At 38.9% G+C, this 27521-nt stretch overlaps 4 protein-coding genes across 5 annotated transcripts; 1 reads left to right on the top strand and 3 right to left on the bottom strand.

Moving 5' to 3' along the window:
* Positions 1–398: 398 nt before the first annotated feature.
* Positions 399–6852, bottom strand: LOC147856859 (uncharacterized). The gene is made up of 5 exons (XM_087328670.1): positions 6813–6852; positions 5396–5472; positions 4329–4503; positions 1245–1337; positions 399–1112 (listed from the first exon to the last, which is right to left on the bottom strand). Exons 2-5 carry the CDS (start codon positions 5464–5466, stop codon positions 879–881), a joined length of 573 nt encoding a protein of 190 aa, XP_087184796.1. The 5' UTR covers positions 5467–5472; positions 6813–6852; the 3' UTR covers positions 399–878.
* A 5647-nt stretch (positions 6853–12499) lies between these two features.
* Positions 12500–13648, top strand: LOC147856858 (cyclic phosphodiesterase-like). The gene is made up of 3 exons (XM_087328170.1): positions 12500–12981; positions 13111–13189; positions 13315–13648. The coding sequence occupies exons 1-3, from the start codon at positions 12553–12555 to the stop codon at positions 13536–13538; spliced, it is 732 nt and encodes a 243-aa protein (XP_087184296.1). The 5' UTR covers positions 12500–12552; the 3' UTR covers positions 13539–13648.
* Positions 13649–13825: 177 nt separating this feature from the next.
* On the bottom strand, positions 13826–16708 carry LOC147856857 (putative Histone-lysine N-methyltransferase ATXR5). The gene is made up of 6 exons (XM_087328864.1): positions 16287–16708; positions 15986–16054; positions 15665–15891; positions 15083–15183; positions 14480–14692; positions 13826–14319 (listed from the first exon to the last, which is right to left on the bottom strand). Exons 1-6 carry the CDS (start codon positions 16633–16635, stop codon positions 14160–14162), a joined length of 1119 nt encoding a protein of 372 aa, XP_087184990.1. The 5' UTR covers positions 16636–16708; the 3' UTR covers positions 13826–14159.
* Positions 16709–18564: 1856 nt separating this feature from the next.
* Positions 18565–22380, bottom strand: LOC147856856 (histone-binding protein MSI1-like). 2 transcript variants are annotated; one of them, XM_087328637.1, is made up of 7 exons: positions 22280–22380; positions 21640–22240; positions 20372–20701; positions 20142–20291; positions 19218–19342; positions 19035–19130; positions 18565–18942 (listed from the first exon to the last, which is right to left on the bottom strand). In XM_087328637.1, the coding sequence occupies exons 2-7, from the start codon at positions 21982–21984 to the stop codon at positions 18720–18722; spliced, it is 1269 nt and encodes a 422-aa protein (XP_087184763.1). In that variant the 5' UTR covers positions 21985–22240; positions 22280–22380; the 3' UTR covers positions 18565–18719. The 2 variants fall into 2 exon arrangements, with proteins under 2 accessions (XP_087184763.1, XP_087184762.1); XM_087328636.1 differs by having other exon boundaries at positions 21640–22305.
* Between the last annotated feature and the right edge of the window lie 5141 nt (positions 22381–27521).

Genomic DNA, 27521 nt, shown 5'->3' with positions numbered 1-27521 from the left:
ATATATATATATATATATATATATATGTTACACTTGCTACCCATTGTCCCTTTGGCAATCGATTTGAAGGGAAAACAAAATGTTTTTGCTAAAGTGGAACGATATTTGATATTAACTTCAACATCTCTATTCTAATGTTTTTTATGCCCTATGGGACAAATATTGTGTTTCTCTTAGAGTGGGGAGCTATTATTTGATTTTTTTTTGCAACATGGTTTATGCCCTATTTGACGACTATGAGACTCAAATTACTTATGAAGGAGGATCAAATATTAGTATCAACATTATGAAATGTATAACAATAATACAATAAGATTAAGTAGATTACGATATCATATATTGCCAATATAATAGCATGGAGTTACAATAAGTTAGAGATATTGTGGCATGGCATGAAAGGATGTGAAGGCATGGACACCTCTATAATGGCTACAAAGAAAAGGCCCATTGGCGCATCATGTGGGCTTGTTTAGAGTTGTATGGTAACACTAGGCTAAACTATTTCTTATAAATATTATGCACATTTAGGAAATATGTCTATATGAGTTTATAACTAAGTATTAACCCATTTCGAGGAGGGATGGTATGATATAGTGTAATGGTTTTTGAATGTTTAAGAATGATAGAAGTTTTCTCAATCAATTCTCATATAAAAGTTGAATCTTCTTGTGAAAAGAGAAGGCAACTTCACAATTCACGATAGCATAACATTTTCTCCCATAATATAAAGAATGTATAAATCCATTAGCTATATAAGGTTAAATGCTATTCTTCCATGATTATACGAATTTACATAATTTATATTTACTATGGTGATAAGAGAGCCCCTTATGGGAATGGTAAGATTTCGAAACATCATTGAGGCTACAACTAATGTTTCAATTGTCATTGTTTATGGTAGTGTTTGTTGGTAAGTCGGATTGTAGCTTCTCACTATCGTTTTCCATAGAGGATGGTGTGCTTATCTTTTTGTTGTTGCTCTCTTTTCCACTATCTTTTTTCTTTGACAAAGGTTTTTTATTTCCAAGAACAAGTTTAAATCTTGCTGCAACCTCATTGTATTCCGAGTAGAAGTCCCGCTTCCTATGGAATTCCAATGATTTCTTTTCCACCTAAACATAGGTATTGCATTCAAATGAGAAATTATTCGTGTCTTGTCACGAAGTGCTAAAGTTTCCAAACAATAAAAAACACATTATTTCTCAAAATCTTATGGTTTTTTACATTATTATAAAATGACTTACCATGGTTGGGTCGTACGTGTAAGTTGATTTATATACTCCTATTTGTGGGCGACTAGGTACAAGGTAGCCTGCATTCAATCTTTTCCATAAATTCTGCATATGCATCCATTACTCTTTTTTGTTAATTAATACATAATATAGCCTAGTATGGACAACTTGAAAAGAAAAACAATGATAGATAACTCAAGATGAGTCAAACATTAAGATCTCTCTCTCTCTCTCTCTCTCTCTCTCTCTCTCTCTCTCTCTCTCAGAGTAAGTTAGACTACCAACTCCAAGCCTTGAGTTCTAGAATAAGTTAGACTACCAACTCCAAGCCTTGAGTTCTAGGCTCAACTTTCACAGATCTTTTTCTTTTTCCCCTAATTTTATTAGGTGCCATTATGGGATGCAAGGGTTGACCCACAATCTTACCAAATGAGCGACATCCTCTCTCTCTCTCTCTCTCTCTCTCTCTCTCTCTCAAAAGTCATAAAATTAAGAGAACCCAAAGTCGGATCCTCACCATGGGCTAAGCCCCATTTCATAGATCATAATTAGTCTCTAGTGGACGTTAAAAAGATCTCTCTTTTTGTTTTGGTAAAAGCACACAATTATACTAATTTCATATAAAAGTCATTGGTAAAACTTAGTTGTCTTTACCTATATCAGCAAAGGAACATCCTATAAAGTCATTAAAAAACTTGAACATGCATTTGAGGAAATGATCCTCGCATGCTCCAACGTCCAAAAATTCCACATGAGCATATCTTTCAACTTCTTTTTTCCAAAAAAAAACTCTTTCCATTAGTTATAAAATTTTATAGATGAAAATCTTATATACAAATCCCAACAGGGACGCGATAGTTCCATCTTATGTGGAGGCCCATTGACTCATGAAAGGGAGAGGATGACCATTGTTGGATGAAGGTTAATTGTTGTCTTTTGGCTCCATCGATTCCGCTCGTGAGACCATCATATTGGCTCTTTAATGTGGCAGCTATAACTTCACTCCATATCTCTTGTAGTAAAATCACCTGATGCCCAGTTTGATTGGAGAAGACCCACCTACACCGTTGTTTCCAAAGAATCCAAAGTGTTATTGGGTTGACCAATTCCACCACAACTTGAGCTTTGGCATTAATAAGAGTTGAGTGGATAAAACAAAATCTCTTGTGCCTTTATCACCAACGTCATCCCCTCCTCCTGATGTTCATAACTGTCAATTGGGGCTTGCCATAATAACCAACATTCATTCCCGCACTTGACTATGCCTTCCACCTGACATAATTGCAATAGGCAGCCAACCCCCTGCCATATTCAATGGATCTCTTGGCAGTCCCATAGAGCGTGTTGGATTGATTTTGTTGTATTAGGGCACGCTACACAATTAGGAGAACTAAGGATCCCATGTTGCCATGCTCCAACCTGTAGTGACTTATGTATTAATACCCATTGGAATGTGGTAATTCACCTAGCGTGTTATTTTTTCCACAATCACTGCCAAAACTTGGTAATAGTTGTATGGGGAATATGATATGTGTGCCATATCTTTGCAACATCCGGCTCTCTGGAACTTTGAGTAGTTAGGAGGCTACCTATCCAATCTAGTCATGAATTGGACGGGTTTCACATAAGGATTGTGCCACATCCATTGCAAAGGGTCCCAACTGACCTTACATAGCCATGTGTTTTCATGAGTACATATGTGCCATTCTAGTTGTACTTTGATCGGATCGGATGTACCTAAACCCACATAAGGATCACACCAGGTCCATTGCAAAGGGTCCCAAATGACCTTACGTAGCCATGTGTTTTCATGAGTATATATGTGCCATTCTGGTTGTACTTTGATTGGAACATGATAAACAATCCACTTACGACCTGTATACATGAGTACTCAAATTACCATGTTCGATGTTGGTGCCTCATTGTCTCGCAGTTCATGCCCTTGGATCCTATCTAGTGTTTCCCTACCGCTTGGAATCAAATAGCCCTCCTCATTGCTTATCCTATCTTTCAACTTCTTAATATAGGCTTTTACCTCATGCCTACCATCCAACATCAAAGAATTTTGCATATTCGAAATGTGTTGCAACTCCCAATATCGTAAAAATTGGAGCAAAGTCTCTAGCTCATCATTTGGACAATTTCCAATATATATTGAGCAAAAACCCATTGTTGAGACATCAAATTACAACACGATATTTTACCTACCAAAGCTTTGATAAGTTCTTCCAATTGATATGAGCTATAGGGCATTTAATGAACTATGTGTACTATCTTCCAATGGAATGGTGCAAAAGAAGAATGTATAGAACTCCACAATCAAGCGCGCTTGGGATAGAACAGTAATGGAATGGGTGACCTCCCAAGAAGTCTTGGTTGATACTAGAACTCTTTTAGCTTAAGTTCCATTTTATTTTTATTTTTACTTTCGATGAATGGGTAAATATCCCATTTTGTTGTAAACCAATTATCTAATGGGCCAATTTTGGTCTTAGAAAACGTTAACATATCTTTCTTTCTCTCTCCCTCTCATTATCACCATAGATCGTATTTTGATCTCTCATGATATATTTTTATTGTCCACAAGGGACTAAGTATATAATCTATGGGATAGGAATGAGCCCATGGCAAATATAGATAAATCGGTTGTGTGTGTATGGATGGATGGATGGAATTTTGTTTTTAGCTTCATGGATAGGCTAGACCATGGGTTCGAAACCCTATGCTACCTTAGCTTTATAAGTTTTCCAACTTCCCTTTTCTTCAAAAAGGTTTTTTACTCTCTCTTGACAACTTGAAAATCGTCACTCAAAATCTCCTAGTTTCATAATTTCAAAACTTTCGGGATTGTGTTAAAATGTATGCATCTAACAATCTCTACAAATTTGCCATGTGAGGGACTTCAGATAATTGGAAGAATATGCTTTTTTGGCAAAATGCTTATATGAATCCTCCTTTTCACTACTCTTCGTCCTACCCCCAACTTTGCCACATTGACACTCGTTAAATCTTCAATTATTAGATAATAAAGATAGAGATGTTTATTAGTAAAAGTAATAACCCAAATGTAAAACATGCACATGTTAGAAGGGATACCAAAGAGAGTTGTGTATGAAGTTGTGAGGCATCCAAAGGAGAAGACATTGATTTATTAACTTTCATAGTTTTTTCTTTTTCAATGGTAATATTGCTTTGATTATTCTTTTGTCCATTATGATCTTTGTTTGTGGTCTCATTTGAAGGTTGGTTCCCCAAACATTCATCTTGCAACCTAAAAGATATACACAATTTTCGATGGGGTCATATTCCAATCCCAAATGACAACCAAATTTCTTTCATATCTATTTTTTGGGGGAAGGCATAATAAAGCTCGTCTTGTGGGATGGTTATAACTTAATAGTATGCCATTTTGAATTAAAAAGCTTGTAATACGATTATATGTAATGTACATCTAAGTAGTATTCATGAATTCTTACACCATGGATAAGAATGATTATATGTAATATAGATCTAAGTAGAATGCTTGCACCATGGATAAGAGAGATTATAGGTAATGTAGATCTAAGTAGTATTCATGAATGCTTACATCATGGATAAGAGCAATTATATGTAATGTAGATCTAAGTAGTATTCATGACTGCTTACAACATGGATAAGAGTGATCAAGATGACAAACACAAAAGTTTTTATCTTTGCAATGTTGTTTGACTTGTTATTAATGTTAGCATTGCCCTTTAAAGGTAGAGTTATTCTTGTTTTCACCTGTTGCATTGTGGAAGACGTGCAATGTTAAAATTTTGAAATTAGGTTGTGAGCGCAATCTCAAGCTAAAAGTATGAATAATTTTTATAATGAACACAACATCAAAGCCACTAATTTTGACTCAAACACCTCGGTTCCCAACACAACCTTAAATGTTGTAAAGCACAATGTTTACCACTACATGAGCATCATGTTTACACCAACAATGGATTGACTAAACTCATATCAAAGAATAATTATCAACCCAAAGTTTCGCTAGAGCAATCTATATGTCTAGTACATATACACGATATCAATCATGTAATATATTCTCACCAATATAAAGGCCACAAAGTTCTAAGTGGGTCATATTTCTTTTGTTTCAATTTTTTTCTTTTTGGGTAGTTCATGTAAGTACTTACTTGGTTTCTTTCCATTGTAATTCCTTGGCAAAGACGGTTTTCTTTGGTGCTTCTGATGAAATGGATGTCATAGCTAGCTACAAGAATGAAATTTAAAGTTAGGTAAATGAAAAAATAAAATGAGAACATCCATGAAAAGAATTATTGTCATTTTAAACATTTAAGTATAATGGCTATGTTATGTCAACATGGATACCATGATTCCAACATGTCACTTATATATAGTATGTGTGAATGCTAGACCATTAAACATATTCTCATCTTCAACATCTAATGTATGTACAGCCCCTCCTAGGTCAATGTGAGATGTGGATGCAACATGGAAGTTACCCACATGAGGATACCACCCTATGCACTCCAACGGTTTGTGGATCATACATCGACTCCCTAAACTCCACAAACACATGCTACACCATGTGCCATGATCACAATCATAGATTGTCCACATCATCTCGTTACGAGATATCAGCAACAAGGAAAAAGTAAGGAAAAAATGTCACATGTTAATACGACATCACTTAATCAAAGAGTTGACAGCCATTAATACTTCATATGATTTAGAAGAGTGACTTTCATTGCCCTTCCAATTGTGCTTTCTTGACCAAGACCCATTGAGACCGATATGATTCTAGGTTCCCTAAAGGAGTTGATAACATGGAACACCATGTAGTCATACTACCTGATTCAACATTAGTTTATATATAAGAAGTCAAAAAACTAGCAACAATGAACATTTGGGTAATGTTAAAAAGATCCCCATCCCCACCAAGGCCACTAGAAGAGCATATGATTAGGATGTAAGACACAATAGGGTAAAAATCCATTCTGTGTCAATGACACATTATGGGCTTGAGGCGAGACATGAAACTCTTGGATGTGTTCAATGAAGAATGTAAGAGCTCATAAATGATAAGGAACATGGTAGGTGTAGGTAATTAAGAAGTTAACATGACATGGACATGGACATGGACAAGGACTTCACCAAGTTTATCTTTATCTTGTGGATTTGCCCATCCCAAATAAGGTCGGTTATTTCCACCAAATAATGATGGAAATAGCCATGTAAAATTGCTCTCGAAGAGCGCATACTAATTGCTCTGTATGCTAGAGAACAAAAAAACAACCACACACAATAAGTGAGTTCCCCCTTGACCTAAAAATAATAATATATAGGATGGAATGGAATGATTACATTGGCCCATCAAGTGAAAGAAATGTATGGATTGAGAAGACATGAATGTAAAGATCGAATGTAGAACATTGAAAACTGTAGGCATAATCAATTTTAAGGACCCACAATTTGAGATATGTATAGAGAATTGAACGGAAGAAACAGGCGTATTATAAATTGATGAAGAGATGAAGGGCAAGGAAGAAAACAGAAAGAACAACAAAAAAATACCCAGAGAGATCTTACCGAGACAGGATATATAATATCTGTTATGTGTGTGCGCGATTGATTGTGGCATACAGCGATAGATGTAAAATCGCCCACAATCTGCAGAAGACGCCCTGCGTACACAGAGACACAGGAAAAGAGAGAGACACAAGCACACGTACATCCGATTGAAACGAAGTTAAGATTATACATTGCTTTCCATGCGCTAAAATTTACTAACAATTTCCTATACAAATCACATACTTAGAAATTATACATACATACATGTACATCTACATGTATATGTATATGTATATGTATATGTATATGTATGGGTATCGGTAGTGTGTATATATACGTATACGTATACATTTATAAGTAGATACATACTTGGATGTATGTATATGTGTGTATGTACATATTATCACGATGTCGCGAAGTTACACGTGTGAATGTGTTACTTGAGTAGAACCACTTGCGAATTGAAACAAGGAAGATGGTTTTGTCGACAAAGGCTTCTAGAGTGATGGTAGATTGATTGCTCCTTTCTCCTTTGCTTTCTTCAAGTTGTGGAATGAATTGTTTCGACAAACTTATGCGCCTAAATGTGAATGAATTCCGTGTGCAACAAATTGTCTATATACCCTCATGGTTTTTGTGTATGTATTTTATGACCACTTGTTTTTATGCATGTAAGTGTGAGTAGGCACTCATATGTGCATATGTATGTGAAGTGTATGTGTGTTTTTTTATGTCAATGTGTTTGTGAGTGTATATGTGAATATGTTTATGTATGGATGTGTTCCCCTATTTGTACTCGCAATTGCTCTTTGTCACAAAGTTACGTTACAATTGTGTAAACACACATGTGTGCTACTCGAGCGGGATCACAGGGGTCTTGGACTAGGGATGACGTGAATAAAGGTGGGACTTGAATCATCAGAGGATTCAAACATTGAGGGGACTCAAACTCTCCCCTAAAGAAAAGGAGGGGAAGAGAACTCATTTTTTCTTCTTCATTTTTCATTTATTTGTTTTTTTGCATTTCTATCAGCTTGAGCAGAAGGAAGAGCTCTCCATTTTCAGCATTCACGCATTTGGTATTTGGCATTTTGGACCCCGACCTTAGATTTTTGCATTAATGTATATCCATATGTTTTTCACTTCTTCTTCTCCACCTCCTCTTCCACTTCTGGGGTTCTCATGGTCTTCATCGTTCGTTACACGTGAACGACTTCAAGAAAGGAGGAGCGTCCAAGTGTGGGGGAAAGCATGGTGCATGTTAAAATTTAAAATAAAGCAAAGCACCCACTATTTTTACTTGGCGAGAGAGCCTTTTGAATCTTACAAAAGAATGAAGAGAGCTCATTGCTAAGGGGGAAAAGTTAGAAACAAATTGGAAGCACTACCGGAATCCAGAGAAAGCTCGAGGGTTACAAGCCAAGAGGGTGCAAGATTGACAACGATGTGGTCATCGTTCGTCAAAACACACCAAAACTCAGCATATAACAATTCACTGAACCATCCCACCCAAAAAACCCTTCTCATCAATGCGAAGATTTCGGAGGATTGTGAAGGATTTTTTGGATACTGGTTCCGACCATCAAGTGAGGAATTGCACACCTCCTTTGACCAAAAGTTCAACTTCCCCTCCATCACTGAATACTGCCAATAGGTTGTCTCCACCATTGCTAACATGTTTGTTGCCGCACGTATACTGCCATCGTCGTCCAACCACTATTGTCGTCGTCAACCGTCGTCGCCCCCGTCACCTTAAAATTTCATTATAATATTAATATAATTAAAATAAATAAATAATAACAATAATAATATGTCATTAAATATAAGTTAAATTGATAGATAAATAATAATAATAATAAATTTAAATATATTGTGGTGTGCATGTGTGCATTTCACAATATATAATAAATAAATACATAAATATAAAGACAATAAACATAATAATATAATAATAATAAAATTAAGTAAATAAATTACTAAATGAAATATAGATATAACATGATAATAATTTGATAACAATAATTATAACTTTAACTAAATAAATTATTTTAGCAATTAAAATAAAAATAAATAAATAAATAATAGTCTATTTAAATAAGTGAATAAGTAAATATTTATGAGAATAATTAAACAAAGTAAATTAAAATATAAATAATATCATAATAATAGTAGTAAATGATAATATTATTATTAATTAAATAAATAAAAATGACTATTATTATTATTAAATAAATAAAATAATAATAATATTGATAATTAAATACCTACCTCTCTCGTCAATAAATACATACCGACACACTCCAAACTTAACATAAATATAAAAACACTCACATACACATGGTTTTTACAATCCCACAAATAAAATTTTAAGAGAATAATATCTAACTTCTAAAAATAAATCTAATGTGGACATTGACATCCTCAAACATTGAACTTAGACGACGCAAATCAACCCATCCTCTCTAGTTCAAGTTCTCGATGGTCCTACTCACATTTTTTCTTCTTTTTCTCCCAAAAAAGATACTACATTAGTATTAGAAAATACCATAAGGCTAAACATACAAGATATACCACCGATCCCCTATGTTTTTCTAAATTCTAACCATCGGCTTAAATAAATACTTTGGTGTTGAGTAGAACCACTCCACCTTATCAAAACATCGTCTATAGAATATACCTATGTCCCAAATGGCATGAAACTCCAAACATTTAAGCTCTGCTTGATGTGTATTACCTTTTATACTATCCAAAAACTCTTTGAGATTATGCACAATCTCTATCCAAATTCCCGAAATTATTTGGGCAGGTCTTTCAATCACATTTTGAAATACCTTCAAACATCGAGCCTTCCAAATATACCAAATTGTAATACTACTTACCAATTGCCATATTTGAGGTTTATTAGTTTGTATTTGTGGATTCATAATGATCACATTTTTTTCCATCAAACCATGTCTCATCACAATAGCATCTGCAACCTCCTCCTACTCACATTTCACATGTACACACGTAACTTCATGACAGTGTTGTCTACATTCGAGTCCCCTAATCATTTGAGTCCTACCTTCATTCACTTCCTCCCTAATCGAAGACCCTTATGGTCCCAGTCAAGTAACACACGCACACGCACACGTGTTTATGTGACAATGGTGGATTGGCTTCCAACAACACCCAACGGCATTGTCAAGTTATCTGAAGCTATGTACACATGTTGAAGCCTATAAACTAAAGGATGCTCCACTCGATCACATCTTTTATTCTTTACAAATGTCAAGTATCCGCCATATCTCATCTTTGTTTGTGGATACATTGAAGAGTCTATTTATAGAATGAGAGAGAGAGAGAGAGAGTAACGTTGTAATGGATTATAAAGTAATATATATAAACGTTTACCCTCTAAGTATGAAAGGGACATAGATGTCATATAGTTAAATTAGGAATAACTATAAATGTGAAACTATAAACCTTTTGTAAGGGTTTCTTCATCATTTTTTATTTCCCTATAGCTAAAGCTTAAGCCTAATCATTTCCTTAATTATAAATGTAAGAATAATTATTTCCTTAATCATAATTATAAGCATAATCATTGTCATCATTTAACTTTGCAATTATCTTAAGCATGGTATGTAGATACCCTTATAGCTATGTAAAGCATTGTAAACAATGACAATTATGTTTTTCCCAGCAATTATAGCTATGGTTTACATGCAATGGTATTGTTGCAACAATTGGGAAATGATGATGTAGATTTTGAGGATTGCTTAAACTATTGTTTAAATCAAATATAGTTACATTTTAGAAAATTTAAAGTCTTAACACTAGATATTGTGCAAAACATAATAATCACCAAGCGCTTACACTGTACAATACTTAATGACTTTCTCTTCTTGAACACACAACTCCGCATGATGCTAGAACTTGGAGATCAAAAGCACATTATTGTCATGAAGACATACATTTTGGGTTACAAGGATTCGAACCCACAACTTTACACATAGACCAAGAAGTTGTGGGTTCGAATCCTTGTAACCCAAAATGTATGTCTTCATGACAATTACACCTTTTGTGCTTGTCTTTTATTTAATTACGTTTTATAGCTAGAGATTGATACCATCCCCCTTTTTTCAGATAGTTTCTTAGTTTAATATGAGACATTATACAGTTCAACGCCCTTAAATAGTAACACCATTGTGATATTACTATATTTATTGCATTTCGTTATTTGGAAATAACAACTTAATGAATGGTTAGAAATCGACATGGTTTAGATTTTTACCAACGTGTCAAATTGTAATGTGATTCATGATGTTACTTGGGATTTAATTATATTTCGTATTTGAAATCATCAACTTCAAAAATATACATTTAACTTAACGTGTGAATTTCTTGACTTTTTTAAATGTTATTAAATTACGAAACTTTATATGGTTGCGAGAACATGTGATACTGGTGTCTTGAGTTTTTGTAGATAGCCTAAATTTGCACAATTTTAAAGGAATCTAAATGTGGAATGCGTCATCCTTTCCACTTGTGAACGCGAACATGTTATACACTAATAGAAGCTAAACCAGGTTGGTGATTTTTTGTCTTGTTGCTATTTTATTAAGTGCTAGCATTATTGTAATGTGTAAAATGAGTATTGTATAAGTGGTTAAACTATAAAGTAAGATTAGAGTTTGCTTTAGCAATTACTCTACACATTATTAGGTAGGGAGTGATTGACACTCACTCTAACTCACCCTTCCCACACATCGACCTTAAGCCGGCTCTTAGATTTGCATTATTAAAAGATATGTGTCAACGAGATCAACCATGGATATCCATGATGCAATATTTTATTGAGCATGAAGAATTGGTGCATGGGAAAACAAGGAATCAAGCATCATGGTGGTCATTACTCAATGGATGTATTCCTCTAAAGATTCAACATTATGTATACAAACAACAGTTGGTAAGGTCATGGCAAGATGCATTATCTTTTTTTTTGAGTGGGCACCATCAAGTGATCGAGAATTTTGTAATCCGTTACAAAATGAATTGCTCGTTTCTTCTCGAGTGTTGTATTGGCATGGAAACGAGAAACTCATATCTCAATTCAATCGTTTATTCCAATTGGGGGTTGTACGTTTAGAGAGATATCAAACGATGGTTATGTATTCCCCTGAATTATGGATTTATTTGGTAAAACATTACAAGATATATCATTGCTATATGGATCTTTGCCATTGAAAACAAAATGGTGCACCTTGGGTAGACTAGCGATTACAAAATGGTACACACTTGTTACATGTCACTACAAATATATTGTATCATCATTATCATGCAATGGCATCATTATCTTGGTTATCTCCTAAAGTAGAAAAAGGTTTACATAACCTAATTACTATAAAAATACAAAAAGACAAAAAAGTACAGAGAGATTATGTGTGTCTGTATCTGGAGAGAGACAAAGACAAAGATAGAGACAGAGATAGAGACAGAGATAGAGACAGAGATAGAGTCATCAGCCAAAGACCAGAGAGATAGAGACAGAGAGACGTAGTCATCAGCCACAAAGACCAGAAAAGACAGATCTTTTTCCAAAGACCAGAGACAGACGTAGTCATCAGCCATAAAGACCAGAAAAGACAGATCTTTTTCCAAAGACCAGAGACACAGAGACGTAGTCATCAGCCACAAAGACCAGAAAAGACAGATCTTTTTCCAAAATAGACATTAATCCTCCTCTTTCTCTCTCATTACTCACTTACTCGGGGAGATGATGGCTGAGCATGAGCAGATCGTTGCAGTAGAAGAAGAAGAAGAAGAAGAAGAAGAAGAAGAAGAAGAAGAAGAAGGATTGTACTCCGTATGGGCTCAGCCGCCTGCTTCCAGCGAGATAAAGGTTTCCATTGCAGCAGTGATGGAGAGACTGAGGAAGGATTTTGGCGGAACGCGGAGAAACATTATTGGTAACGATCGAGAGGAGGAATTGGATGAGATGAATTCAGATCCACCTGAATTCGAGCCTCATGTCACCATTCTTGGCGTTCTGCCTTCTCATAAGAAGATTTCTCTTCGCAAAGCTATGGATGCCCTCCGCTCTGCTTCCCTCTCCCTCAAACCATTCTCTTGCCGCCTCACCCGACCATCCTCTGGATGTACTTTCTATCAGAGTGTCTTTATGCTAGTTGATCCCGCTCCACAGGTACCGCAAGTTCTCTAATTCTAATTCGAATGTATCACCATTCATCTTTCATCATCATCCCTCAGATCTATCTCATCAAAATACCTTGCTTTGGGAAACTCATCCATCATGTATGTATATGTGAACCAGGTAATGCAAGCTCATATACATGTTCAGAGCTTCTTCGAACGTGAAGTAAGTTCAGAATACAATAGCACCAAACAAAGTTGTAAGTTGTGGCCTTTCCTTCTGGTGTTTTTCATCATATTATATATATATATATATATCAGCAAACCACATTTAAAGTGAATCCAATTTCAAAAAAGATGATCCTGATTGTTTTTTGTTTGTCAGATTTCACGCCTCATTTGAGTTTGTACTATGGAGATTTGGCTCAGGAGAACAAAGAGAAGGCTGTAGAGCTCGTCGAAGCCGAGTTCGGGAACGCACTCTGTGAGAAAGAATTTATTGTTTCTAACCTTTGTTTGTATAGCACCGATACTTCAGACAAATCACTGAAGTCGTGGAAGAAGGTAGCAGAGTTCCCTTTGGATGGGGGGAGCATCATCAAACCCTAAACCCTAACATTTCAAAGGTCCTAATAATACTGATGACTGATATTTGGTATAAAGAGCCATTGTGTAGCCTTATTATGAAGAGATACTGGTTTTATGATATCTCCTTTTAAGAGATAGCTTCAAACTTTTTGTTATCTCTCAATCTCATTTACATATTCTTCTTCTCATATGCTTGTTTGGTTCACATGAAATTGCTCGTAATAATGAACCCTAAATGTTTACTAAAAGAAAGCATTAAGACAGAAGAATTAAAACATTCACATTTGACAGTTTGAGTACACAGGAAAGGCTGTCAGTTGGTTTCTATTGAGATTACTCAGGAATACAAATTTAAGGTTGTGAGCTTCCATAACCCTGATACCAACTCATGGGATAGTGGAAGACTATTTGTCATAGGAGGACTACATTCCCTCACTATAATACATTTTTGGTTCCCCTCTATATGAAGACTAACATTTCTTGGATAGGACACAATAAAAGGTGTATTTCTCTTGTTCACACCTTGGGACGTCAGAAGTATTTATCATACACCATGAATCATCTAGGATGTATGCAATCCAATGCAACTTTTTTCTGTGTGCAGCTCAGTTACTTGAATTTTGGTAACCCAAGGGAGCCTTGTCACACAAAATGCTCAGTTGGATAATCATTTTGATAACCATTGTAGTCATAATACAACCTCTCTCCTTTACGGATGTCACGGATGGCAATGAGCAATACGTGTGCTTCACCATTAATGTTGAATCTTACACACCTTAAGTTCTGTTTCTTCTTCCCATCCCTACAAAAGAAACATTTTTCCAGAATGTTTATAACATGTAAAAGGTTTAGAGTCAAAATAAAAGTTGACCCATGAATTTATTGCGAAACACTTTGCCATTTTATCGAGCCACAAACCAGTAAAATCTGCACAGCTAGATTTTGGAGGGACAAGTATATACCTAGTGTGGTTATTGATTCCCGATATAAATCGAGCAATATTGCCCCTACTGTCAGGACAGATGACCAGATCCTTATCGGGAGAATCTGTAAAGAGCAATGCCATGATGCTATCCCCATCATCCTTCTCCCTCCTCCTCATGTAATCCACATCGCCTGTATACTCTGCTATGATGGTAAAATCCTTGATTGGACTGTCGGCTTCAACCACAAATCTGAAAATTTTAATATGCAAAAAACGAGAAATCTCGATTACGGTCTATCCTTCCATCAAATATAGTTCTAATGGATCCGTATATCTGTGTCTGCCTATCTATTATCCAGCAGATTTCTTTTGTATGGAAATAATATAATTTTATTATTAAGGCGCTTCCTTGTCAATATGGACGACCACTTTTCTTGTATTTGCAATCAAAATACTTCTTACATGGTCCCTTTACATAAATCCTTTCTCTGACATAAGACTGCAACATGAGAGACAATTACCAAATTCCTAATGATCGGAAGACTCATATAAAGTTAATCATTGTGGTGTGCTTCTGCATAATAATGAGCTCTTGTTTGACGATGAGACTTTTGTTGACAAATGTCAGTAAGAAACATACCCTTCATGAGAATCAAAGGTGACCATCAGAGGAGGCCAAGCACCCTGTCTGCACATCTCTAAACACTGATCGTATGCAGCTTTATCTTCCTTGCCCATGACCTGAAATATTACGCATTTTGCAAGGATTTATCAGGTATATAGAGAGGCATGTAACCAATTTACAGCCTTTATCCGCACTGTAATCAATAATGCCTTTTGATAACAGATAATCAATGTCTACATCTGCAGAGTAAATAAGTGGATTTTAACAAGATAAAGCTATATTTAGAGTGTTAATGAATTCACTGTCTAAAGTTGCATTATAATGAAATATTGGATATTTAACAAGATATAGCTATATTCAGTCTAAATCTGCATAGCAAAGAATGATTGAATTTTGTGATAGTAATTCGAAGTCAAAATCTGCACTTTTAATAAAAGATGACATTTTATAAACAGCAAATATTCAGTCCAAATCTGCACTGTCTAAATTTGCATCCTACATTACATTGTACAAAGAAAATGATGGTGTAAAAGTACAGACACAAAGTTCGATTATTGCAAGCAATACATAGAGAAACATTTTGAGACAGCACCATACCTGCATTCCCCCTTTCTCTAATTCAGGATTATTTGCTGATCTTGGTGCTAAACCAGGTATGTAAGTGAGTTCGTCACTATATTCGACTCCAGAATTCGTCATTGCAGTGGCCAATGAAGCCATTTGCTTCAAGCGCTGTGATGGATCTTTTGAAGGAACAAAAGCAAGCAATTTCCTGCTTCTCTTCTTCACACAAATGGAGCCTGTTTTCCTTCGCTTCTTTCCGCCTAGAAATATAATGCAGATAACGTTTCAGAATTTCCAATATGGAAATTTGCAATAAATGTAAGAAAATTGTGCTAATCCAAAGAAATTGCTCACCTTCAACGGATTGAAACGGCCTCTGGATTCTGAAAAAATCCACGATTTTGGTTTGCACAAGGGGAAAATCTGAACGAAAAGAATCAAATATTATCGTGGCGGAAGCGACAAGAATTTTGGCACAAGAGGTAAAGAGAAGGTATCTCCCCAAGTTTCGACAGAAAAACAAACCAGGTATAATGGAGAACACTGTTGAAACAGGGAACTATCCACAAAAATTGAAAGACATATAAACATTCCGCAAAAAAATTGTTCTGAATCAAATCCAAACAAGCAAGTTCCCCTTATATTTTATTTTTACCAGCGATGGAGCGATGGCGAGGGGAGCAGGAGCAAGAAGGGCAAAGCCAAGGACCAGAAGGAACACGGAAGAGGATGGGACGAAGGCAGAAAGAGTGGTGACCACGGTCACAGCCATCGCAGAGAAGGAGCTGATTCTCTCGATCTCCGAGGCCACAGGTCTGACAGAGAACGTCATCAACGTGGCCATAGCCAGAACCAACATCATGAAGGCCTTCTCGGCCAGGACTGAGAGCGGTACAGGTGGATGAGGACAGGTGATGGTTGTGGTGGGGAGGGTGGGCTTCTTCCGCGAGGACACGTTTGCTTCTTCGTCGTCGTCCATTGCTGTTGCTGCTGCTGCTCGCCATAGCCAGAGCTCGTCGAGTTCTTCCTGTTCGTGGGGAGAGACAGACAGAGAGAGAGAGAGAGAGAGAGAGAGAGAATGTGTGTGTGAGAGAGAGAGAGTGGACGTTTTTTTCGCGCGCTTTTTTGCTCGCTTCCCGTTCTAGGAGGGTTTTTCGCGCGCTTTTTCGCTTTGCTTCCCGTTTTTGGGCGGGTTTTTCGCGCGCTTTTTTTTTTTTTGTTTTTCTTCTTCTTCTTCTTCTTTTGCTGGTCTTTCAACAACAGCTACTAAAATATAGACTTGCTCTCTGTCCTTCACCTCCATGAACAACACACTATTTCTTTGCAACATAAAAAAAGAAAAAAAGTCAGAGTGATGGGGGTAAATTCCCACTAGACTCAAAAACCAACAAGAGAGATACCCGTAGCCTCCTTGAACACGAAGAGAGGAACCCCAGAGAGGGTGCATTGTGCACATCTCGAACAAACAAAACGTTTGGTGTCGTTGATAGTAAGTTAATGGGGGCCAAGGGTGGGCCAAATTTTAGTGTCCTGTTGCTGACGTGTCAAGAAACTCGGCAAGCAACTTCCGTGCACCGAGCGAGCAATGATGCACATATCAAATGACAAAACATACAATGTCGTTGATAGTCTGCTATTGGAGGGGTAGGGTAGGCCAAATCACAGTGTTGTGTCACCAACGTGTCAAGAAAACCCACTACGCAACTTGGTGTCATCGACGTGTCAAGCAAACAACAATAGACATATTGAATGACAAAGCATTCAATGCCATCAATAGTATGCTATTGGAGGAGGGATAGTGTAAGCCAACCTTTAGTGTAGTGTTGTTACCAATCATGAATTACAACATTCATTTTCAATCGCAATTTGTCGTGCACTAAAACTAGCTGATTGTTTTCAACATGGGCACATCATGCCAAGGTTAGCTCTTGAGGACAAATAGCAAATATCAAAAGAAGCATGTGACATGCCTACATAAACTCAAATTGTAGAGAATCAAGTAATAATGAGTTATGCCATGACATGCATGTTCAAAGGAGTTCCAAACAATGTAACGATTTTCACCTCACACCATAATATGAGATATGCATGAGACTTGGCAAACATAACAATTACAGTTTAATGGCAATAAAATCTAACAATCCCATCCTTCAAACATACCCACATCTTTCCATGCACATTTTTGCAATGGAAATTAAAGATGACTCAGTTATTTACATTTTAACAATGGAAATTCAAGATGATAATAAACAGAAACAAGCCCATGCTCATAAGAAGTTATATACATAGTACGAATACTTAAACCAAAATTAACAACAAATGATCTAGTGAAGTTTGCAAAACCATCTATCTTTATGTAGACAATGCAATCTCGACTATCACACTAGTTTCTACTAATCAACTAGGAGTCTGGCGAAATGAGTCAACATTTCATGAATATTGATAAGCTCTATCACCTCACACTTTCAAGCCATCATTTAGGTGTGTTCTATGGATGAGGCCTTTTGGCTTGCATGTACATTTTCTATAAGAATAAAAATTAACTCCAATCCACATTATTTCCTAACAGATGATCTAAGAGGGACATATAGTGCACAGTTTTTCCTAAAAAAAGCCTAGTACATTTCAGCATTTTGCTAAAGATTTGATAAATTGTTACCCAAAATAGTTAAATTACTTCTAAAGGAAACAAAATCCATAATTACAATCATCAAAAAGAGCAACACAATCCAGCTGATTTCCTGGCAGATTTAAGAGGAAATTTAATTCACAATTTTCTGTAGAAAACCTTAGTACATTTCAACAGTTTGCTAAATATTCGGTGAAAAAGATGATTGTGTTGCCTAAGGCTCTTCTAAAGCAAGAAACAAAATCCAAAAGAAACTTTTACAGCAAAACTCCTAGCAATGTGTTCTACTTTTTCCAACAGGATATTCACAAAAAAGAAACTAGGGTGATTGGTAAGAATATTTTCTCCAAACATTGACCAGCAATGTCATAAATTGAGCATAACTTGCTCTAGAATAAATGGTTTTGCTAATCATTGAATTAAATGGAAGAATGAAAAGTTAGCGAAAATACATGTTTATTAACTTTTGATTTCATCTACATGTACTGAATCTTCATCATGGTAGATATTTTCAGCCATCTGCCAAATCTGTAAAATATTGTCTTCTGCAACACTTGCAATAACCCAATCATCATTAGAATTCCAGCTAAAGTCTGAAATTTTGCTTGTGTGGCCTCCATGTATGAAAAGGAGCTCTGGTGGACCATCTTCAGCATCCTCTGGAGTCTGCTCTTCACCAATCCTATAAATATAGAGAACTATAATTAGAAAACCAGAAACAATTTTTCAGGACTGTAAACGAATTAAATTTCAGTGTCCTTCATATTCCCATACTTGCTTAGGTCCCAAACCATTATTCTTCTATCAGCTCCACAAGAGGCAAGAATTGTCTCATTGGAAGGACTCCATCCTATCTGAAAAACTTCCTCCCTAAAACAAATAAACCAAACAAATATCAGACCAACACATTAGAATAGTTGAGATGAGATCATTTGCAAAAACTGAAGTTGTCCATACGTATGGTTGCTGAATGTATGCAAGGGTTTCAAAAGTTTGCGCATGTCATAAAGGGCAACTGTCTTGTCCGCTGATCCTGTGGCCAATACCCACTCATTGAATGGATTAAATGCCAAACAATTGACCTGAAACATTGTCATACAAGACATTCTCAATTACTCACTCTCCTCTATTGAATCAAATGCAAGAGTATGCTTTTCATGAGGGGTATCCAGCTGCCAAGGCAAACGATGATAGACAAGCAAAGAATATAGGTCGGACACCACCCACATTAGACGAATGCTAAGAAAAATATGAGAATGGGACACATAGGCTCAACCTCAGGCAAACCAATGACATCCGCGGACTGCTAGTTTCCACAAAACAATATCCCTACCAGTGATCAAATGCTAGAGTGTAGTGGAAATATATTGATAGTACCACACATAAAATACAAACACGCAAATACACTGTGATCACTTCTTAAAATTGTCAAGGCTTCCATCTCACTCTAAATTTCGAAAGATGGTTGAGAAACTCTTTAAGTATGCTGTTATTATTATTGGAAATTGGTCAGTTGATATTATTAGAAATGTACCTCTTACTATTTATCTATTTTCCTAATAATTTCACCAAACAACACCACAATGGAAATGGTTTGAATTCATGCAGCCCAACCAATGTTATCTACAAGAAATATGATCCATTTAGAGTGAATTAGAATGAAACCAAATACATACTAAGACACATAGTCCATCCTGCATTGCCTTCAACAACTAAAACAATTGGCTTGCTTTTACTTGTATTCACTTTTGAAAATCTAATAAAACCCAAATGGAATTATTAGACCACATGAGAAGTAGACAAATATACACTTTCAATATTGTTTAGAAAATGATTGAATGAGAATGCATCAGTGTCCAATCAATGTAGGAAGAAAGTCACCTCTGCAACATGAGCCTCAACTGAGTTTAAGGGCTTGTCACCACTTTTACGGGTGTCCCATATCAAAAGCCGACAATCATCTCCTACTGAACCAAAAAGGTAATCGTGTTTCAAATGCCAAGCAACATCCTCTACTACTCCACTGTGATACTGTCACATATAAAGAAAATTTAACACAAGGACTCACCATCTATTGTGCAGTATGACATTTTGAAGAAAAGATAGCGTACCTCATAAACTTGTTTTGCATCAACCATGTTTTGACCTTTAGGATTGGCACTAATATCCCATAGACATATACGAGCATCATCCGAACCACTAAGCAAATGCCCTTCCTTCAATGAGCTCCAAGTTAAACCATATCCTTCGGTTTTGTGACCCTGTAATCTCAAATCTGGGTTGCACCGCCCCTCCTGAGGTGGTTTCGAAGGATGCTTGCTGTAGTCGAAAACATAAACTTCAGCACTAACTGTCTTTGTAGCAATAATGAAGGTATTCTGAGGCATATAACGGGCTCTATTCACCTCCCCATCATGATTTATCTGTTGTGTTATTTGTACCTGGATTTGAAACTAGAATGTCACTTGATCTCATTGTAAGTTATGGCACATACTTAAAGAGTATGAAGAAATATGCAAACAGGACAAATGCAGAAATGTAGTTTTATTGCTTGTTCTGATTGCTGCGTATTATTTCTCAAAAAATCCATTTTTATTCTGGCTCAGTGCCAGAACATGACCTATTAACAAAGAGTCTTACATAAGGAATAAGGAAAAATCGTGATCAATGAATCTTTTATCTCAATTTCTCTTTTCTATAAAATCTCTTCATTACTAACTTGTGCTGGAGGTAATTACATTGGTGGGCATTGTTTTTGATAGTTCACAAAAAGAAAACCATGTTTACTCTGTTAACCCCGAGAATATGTGCTATTACTCATCAAAAACCAAGTTTGATTCCTATTCAGACCCAGAACAAGCACTCTTGAGTTATATTTTCCATGAATTTCCCATATTGACTTATTTTTCTTATAAATTCCGTCTATTGAGTTATGTGTTCAATAAATATTGTCAATACCAGCATCATAAGATCAACAAACTCTTAGAAGAGCTATGCAATCATGGACCACATAAGCAGAATTAGAATTGAACAAACCAATGACAAGTTACTAGGTTATGTTTTTATACATCAATCACACAAATACAACTAACATTGAAACAACCATAACATGTTAATAAACTGTATATTTCGATACATTGATCACACAAACAGAACTAATACTGAATTAGTCATGAAATATTGGTAGGATAAATAAGGATATATTGCACCAGCTAAATGAACACCAAACAAAAGCATCACATATTCCTAACTGACACCAGCAGAAACACTGAACAAAGTTATTACATATTACAGAGCTATATTTTTATGCATAGATCATACCAACAAAAATAATGCTGAAAGACACCATCAAAGGCCATAGAAACACAAGAAAGCTTACCTTTCCATTGGCACAACCAAACCCACCAATCTCACCTCTTTCGTCATCATACTGTCGAGCATCATACTCTGAATCTTCCAAGGGCAAATGGACCTCTGCTAACATAAGGTAATTTGGTTCATTATCAGAAGTATGAGTCCCTAAGATGAGCTTTTGCACAGAATAGTCTTTCCCTGGAGGTTCTTTCCGATCGGGAAGCCATTGAACAGTGAGAGAAGGCCATTCTAACGCGTGTGTAATGACCAGATCATACAGAAATGGCGTGTTTTTCTTCCATATTCTGTACTCTTCGTTTATGAGGCGCTCCTCCATCTCGTCTCTGAAATCTACGTCTTCTTTCGACATGGAGAGAGGAACTTGGTGAAGCGAACAATCTAGTAAGATCTCTGTAAATCTCAATTCGTAGTGGCAAGACCAATAGAACAATCTCTTCTCCTCTCCTCTCCTTTTCTCTTATCTGCTGCTGTTTGAATCTCTCTCTATATATGTATATCTATAGAAATTTCTCTTTGAAAGGCTGTCAAAGCATGGAGGCCGAGGGAGTTTACAGGCGTGAGTTGAGCCAGATGCTGCTATCGGTGTTGCTCTGTGGACTGAAACCCTAATGTTTCGCTGTTATGTGCAGTTGAAAGACTGAAACCCTAAAGTTTCGCTGCTATGTGCAGTAGAAAGACTGAAACCCTAATCTCGCGTTCAGGAAAGTAGGAAACGAAAAAACAATACGAGAGTCCCGCCAAAAAACCTTTTGGTGGGTTGCGTTTTGATTCATTCGGTCACACTCAACTTCTGCTAGTTCCAATGGATTCATTCAATCGGCCCATTTTCTATGTTCCCGATCGATTCATTCCAATCATTTGATTTTCTGTTTTGATTTTCCAATTATCTTTACAGACAAGTGGCCGACGATGTCTCTGCACAACACATCCCGGACACATTCCTGTCCAGCTTACGGGAGCCTTTACGGACAACTCTCGCACTTACGAATTTTGCCAACCAAACGATCGAGCAAGTCATAGCATGCGTCCTTGCCCTCGATCAGACACAGCAAAGCACGGCTTTCTCTATGAGTTCACTGCATAGTGCCCTTCCCTAGGAGGACAATCGCTTCTGTCAAGCCCTCCAATGCACAGTTTGCTCAGGATCCGGCCATCTAGCCCTCGAATGTCCTCACCGGTCACAGTGTCTGATCTCCCAATCCCGTTCTCACACTGTCAAGCAATGTGAATATAATCTGCTCAACCGCACAACGACAGCCCCGGTTCGCCAGATCGAGTTCAGGGATACATACTCTCATCAGGACGAGCAACAATCCTACCGGAACCAGGATAGCCAATGACCCCGATCGCGAGATAGGCGGCCCCGTGACGACGATTACCGTCAAGACGACGACCGATACCGAAATGACAACCGATGGAGATCGAAGGACCACCGTGATCGCTATCACGATGACTAGTACCAGGCAAATGGCATTTTTGATCGGTATGACAATGATCGGGATGACCGATACGATCAGAGAAATTCCCGTAATGATCGGCACAACTCTCACCGAGGATCGCGCAACAACAGAAGGAATAACAACAACCGTCGTCGAGACCCCATCAATATGAATTACACAGCTCGAACGCGCCTTGGACCAACCCACCCACACATGAGGCCGGGAATTAGTCGCCCCCCCCCAGACACAGATCGTGCTGGTACCAGCAACTCGGCCGTCGTTATCTGCTTCAAGTGCAACCAACACAGTCACTACGTTACGCAATGCCCAACAACAGACCGTGGAAAGGCTCTTGCCGTGAATAGTATTATGGCCGACGTGCAAAACGTCACAACACGCAAGAAAGCCCAGGCCACTCCATGGCAAGTACAGGATGAAGTCCGGCAAGCAGCCAAAGAATGGATTGATACGGCCAACAAAAGCAACGTGGCACAGATGCACACGGAGATGTAGGACGTGACCATTGACGCACCACCGGCCGCAAGCCCATCCACCACGACAGAAGAATGACCATCTATGGGAAGCCCTTACAACCGTTAAGATCTCGCTACCATTACATAAGTTGTTACCCCTCATGCCGCGCTTTCAAGATACCTTGGCTAAGCTCACGGCTAACGACAAATCGGTTGTAACCCCTGTTAACCTGACGGAGCCAGGGACGGGCCCACCCCTCATGGATTCCCAGAATCCAGCCGTGAAAATCATGATTAAACGACGCGACCTTCATGGGTGCATAATCGATGGCGACTCTGGTGTGAACATCATTAGCGAGGCCACATGTCACACGCTCGGCATAAACCAATGGGAGCCTTGCCCCTTTTGGCTTCGGATGGCCGATACAAGATCGGTTCGCCTCATCAGACTAATCCGCTACCTCGACTTTACTCTAGGAGGCCACATGTTCACGATCTCGGTCGTGGTATTACGATTCGAAGCACAGGGCGCCTACCCAATGTTACTTGGCAGACCATGGTTGCGCACAACAAATATCAAACAGCATTGGCAGCGCAACATGATCTCGTTTCGCCGCGGAAAGACCAAGGTCCGGATAATAACCAAACCACGCAAAACCACGCCCCACACCACCTCGCCGTTATACGCAGAAGGGGTGCACATGCTCGACGGGTTAGCCGATGACGAGGTGGATGACTTCCTAGAAGACTATCCCGCTATCATACCCCTCTTCGAAATTGACGCAATATCGGTCGTTAACACACCTCTAGACGAGGAGGCCACAGAGAATACACCTCCCCAGGACGAGCCAGATCCCACCACCATCGCAGAATTACGACACGCACAAGATGCTTTTGAATGTGAACTCTCCATCTCCCAACGAGTGAAGGCATCAACGCTTGAAACATTGAACCTCGGGTCGGACGAGAACCCTCGCACCTTGTAGATTGCTAATAACTTACCAACCGGCGAACAAGCAACCCTCATACGCTTACTCACCGATTACCAGGATGTATTTGCATGGTCTTACATGGATATGAAGGGTTTGGACCCTCAATACTACCAACACTAGATCCATCTTCTCCCTGACGCTTGGCCGGTTCAGCAAAGACGATACCGGATGAACCCCAATTATGCGGCTAAGGTCAAGGAAGAAATAGACAAGCTCCTTCGAGTCAAGTTCATACGACCTGTAAAATGCGCCACATGGTTAAGCCCAATTGTGGTCGTCCCCAAGAAAAACGGAAAAATCAGAGTTTGCGTCGACTACCGCAAGCTTAATGTTGCAACGGTCATGGATGGATTCCCTCTTCCGTTCACGAATAGCGTTCTTGACACGGTGGTAGGTCACGAATGCTACAGCTTTCTAGACGGGTTCAGTGGCTACAACCAAATCAGAATGCACCCGGATGATCAGGAGAAAACAACATTCGTCACGGAATGGGGTGTTTTCGTGGCAGAAGTAATGATGTTCGGCTTGAAAACAGCGCCGACCATGTCCAACGCATTATCACCGAAATTTTTACCGAGTATATCCCAGCGTTCATGCAAGTCTTTCTCGACGACTTCGTCGTGTATGGCCAATGATTGGACAACATGACCCAGTTACGTCTCTGTCTTGGCCGATGTCGCTAGGCTCGGTTAAGTTTAAACCTGGAAAAATGCATGTTTTTGGTGACAAGCGGCAACCTACTCGGGCAAATCGTTAGTCAAGAAGGTATCGCCATGGACCCGAATAAAGTACAAGCCATCCTAAACGCTCCCGCACCCTCAAACGCAAAGGCCCTCAACCGATTTCTTGGACAAATCAGATGTCATAGCCAGATGATACGCCACCTCACTGAGTTCGCGACACCACTCCACGCGGCGGTGCATCGACTTCCTTTTTAATGGACTTCAATCGAGGACGAGGCTTACCAAGCTTTGAAATTAATGCTCTCGCATGCCCAAGTGGTACAACCCCCGATATGGTCGGAACCTTTTCACGTCTTCGTGGACGCATCAGATGTCGCCATCGAGAATGCAACGCTACCAGACGTCAAAGAAGATGAATGGATCACGGAGATGAACCATTTCCTTAGTAGTGGCCTACCTCCCGACCACATGACCCTCGATGTGCGGAAACGACTCGCAGTACGAAGCCGAAACTTTTGTCTCGTTTCCGACATCCTCTACCGCAAAGGCTCGGACGGAATATGGCGTCGAGCAATTCGACAATTCGAGAAGAAGGCCATCCTCCAAGAGGCTAGCCTAGGAATCGTCGGTGGACAATACGTACCTCGCCGGGGAGAGAGATATCTAGAGCCTAAATGAGGTTGTTTTCGTAGTTATAAGAGTTCAGTAAGGTCACCGGCTGGGAGCTGTGTTTTTTTGTAATCATCGATAACTGTTTGCAGTAATACATATCTATTAGCTCTGGTTGCTTTCATCTGTGTTCCCTCGTTTCTAAGGTCTTAACTACGTATACACCCCGGGTTATATTTTGGGTATGCTCCCTGTTCTCTTCTCCTAACGATGACTCCATGCACAAGCCTTCACGTTACAATTCCCTTCATACCGATAGCTGGTAGGAATATCGAAGGTGTTTCCAACAGAACAGTTAACACAATTGGGCACGCCTAGTTACAATTGTGAGATCATAGCGAACTACGTTGAAGGCAGCCTTCAACCGCCATTACGGCGCCCCATCACACCTAGCGGTCTCGGCCACCTGCCCAACGGCATGAGCCAGTCGAAGGAACTTCCGACTCGGCGGTCACGGACCAGTCCTTCCAAGACATATTGGAGGCTCACCGGTTGCAATCCTCACCACCTGCTACTCGGCCACGAGTTGATTCCACACCAACCTCTCCACCAAGCCCTCCAGAGGTCACCCAACCTGACCCTAACCCTTTTCCGGTTTTATCAGAAGACCCAGATTTTGATACCATGACGTTGTCGCGTTATTACGCGCGTGCGTGTAGAAGGGCGGGACCACGAGGGTCTTGGACCGAGGAATAGCTGAGAAGGAGGAGATCGGAAAGGTAGCGGACGCAGTTGCACACACACAGGCGCGGGAGCACACAGGAATCACAGTCCGACAACACATCAAAACGACACGACTAGAAGTCCGAGTATATGAACGCGTATGTATATAAATATATAAAGATATATCAAGACGGTTACAACCAACAAGCTGGCAAGGTGAACACCGACGCGTGTTCACCCACAGACAGAAGAGCGAGATGGAGACTCTGCCGGAAGCACACGGGCGTTCCACGGAGCAGAGTCAGCCTCCCGAAAACTTGCGCAAAGCAAATACAGAGAGAGAAGGAGGAGAAGAGCTCGGTCCCAATCCGATAGCACTTCGTCCTCGACCCAGAAAGCGATCCCTTTTTCATTCCTCTCCCTCTCTTTTATAGCCCAAGGAGGGAGGTCGTTATCATTCGTTACATCATATTAATTCTTTGTCCTTTTGGACAGAGATACACCTCGATTCTCTCCCTATTGAATGCATGCTACCTAGGATTTTACCTCAGCCGACTTGTACCTACCTACTCACTATACAACGAAAAGTGTGCTCACGTGTAAGGGCTGGTTTACACACGCTAAACTCGGTTTCTGCCTAGGGGCGGTTTTCTTCACCACATCTGCCCCCACCTAACCGCGCATCCACCGGTATGCGCCAAAATTGGGCTCTTGCCGGAGAAAACCGGTCCATACTTTACTCCTCGCCTTCCGGGTCGTCATCCGCCTCGGACCGTCCATCGTCACCGTCCATGCTTTCCAGATCCGGCTTGCACTCGTGTCGTTTCTTAAACTCTTTGACCCTCTTCCCCGCTACCGGTATTGCCATCCTCGTACCGTCGAGCTCCGCAAGATGGTAGGTCCCATTGTCGTTGGGGCCTGTCACCGCGTAAGGCCCGAACCACCTCCTTGCAAACTTCCGCATCGC

This window comes from Azolla caroliniana, unplaced genomic scaffold, assembly GCF_043228905.1.
Source record: "Azolla caroliniana isolate FFs.n. ecotype wild unplaced genomic scaffold, voAzoCaro1.0.p SCAF_12, whole genome shotgun sequence".
NCBI classification, from domain to species: domain Eukaryota; kingdom Viridiplantae; phylum Streptophyta; class Polypodiopsida; order Salviniales; family Salviniaceae; genus Azolla; species Azolla caroliniana.
The sequence above is the reverse complement of the archived record's forward strand: the minus strand, read 5'-3'. Positions and strand labels throughout refer to the sequence as shown.